This window comes from Antrostomus carolinensis, unplaced genomic scaffold (genome assembly GCF_000700745.2).
Source record: "Antrostomus carolinensis isolate BGI_N321 unplaced genomic scaffold, ASM70074v2 scaffold41745, whole genome shotgun sequence".
NCBI lineage: Eukaryota > Metazoa > Chordata > Aves > Caprimulgiformes > Caprimulgidae > Antrostomus > Antrostomus carolinensis.
The window spans coordinates 2,258-2,968 of NW_010315058.1; the positions used below are offsets into that span (position 1 = coordinate 2,258).

General features: G+C 63.4%; 1 protein-coding gene across 1 annotated transcript in view; it reads right to left on the minus strand.

Annotated features, from left to right (window-relative positions):
- The window catches only part of LOC104524841 (mucosa-associated lymphoid tissue lymphoma translocation protein 1), a gene marked incomplete at both ends in the record, with an annotated part of 3,223 nt that overhangs the window by 2,250 nt on the left and 262 nt on the right, over nt 1–711 (minus strand). The window contains 4 exons of the mRNA XM_010167836.1: nt 3–30; nt 282–317; nt 412–456; nt 632–711. The exon at nt 632–711 is cut by the window's right edge and continues 15 nt beyond it. Of these exons, the coding sequence (XP_010166138.1) occupies nt 3–30; nt 282–317; nt 412–456; nt 632–711 (189 nt within the window). The remainder of the gene's footprint in view (nt 1–2; nt 31–281; nt 318–411; nt 457–631) is intronic.

A 711-nucleotide genomic window follows, 5' to 3' on the forward strand; every position in this document is an offset into this window, starting at 1 on the left:
TGCCGATCAGCAGGGCCACTTTGTCAGTGGCTGCCAGGATGGGAGAGGGAGATGCTGGGGACGGAGCAGGATGTTCCTGCTGTCCCCATTGCCTTCAGCCCACGGAAGTGACACCTGGCTGTGGACAGTCACTGTTCCCAGGTACCAGGGTGCCCTGTGGCATCCCTGCCTCGCTGGTCTGCTCTCCCCAACATGCTGTACCCAGAGCACCCATGGCCAAGTGACACTGGGGATGGTCACAGCCCCACAAGGCCACCAACCCCTCCTGGGCAGGCTCTTACCATACAGCTGGCTGGGGCCATCGCGCTCTGGGGAGCCTGGAAAGAGAGAAACACTGTGCCATGGTCTGGCAGTGCCCGGGGAGTGCAGCGGGCAGAGCAGCAGGGACCTGCCCGCATTGCCCCCACCTACCTGCATACCCCTCCTGCCCCACTCCGGAGGTGAAGAGCTGTGGGCCTGTGGCAAGACGGGGAGTCAGGGAGCCATGTGTGTGACAGTACCCACCAGCGCAGGCTGGAGCCCCTCAGAACCACGGGGCAGCCACAGGAGGGTTTTATGGGGGAGCAGAGCAGAGCCAGGACACCCAGCAGGGGGGTTGGGGGATCCACAGAGGTTTGTCTGGGGTCCTCACCAATCTCCACATCCACTTCCTGGCTCCACACCTCGTGGAAGAGGTTGAACACACGGCAGGAGTAGCTGCCTCGCTCGGCC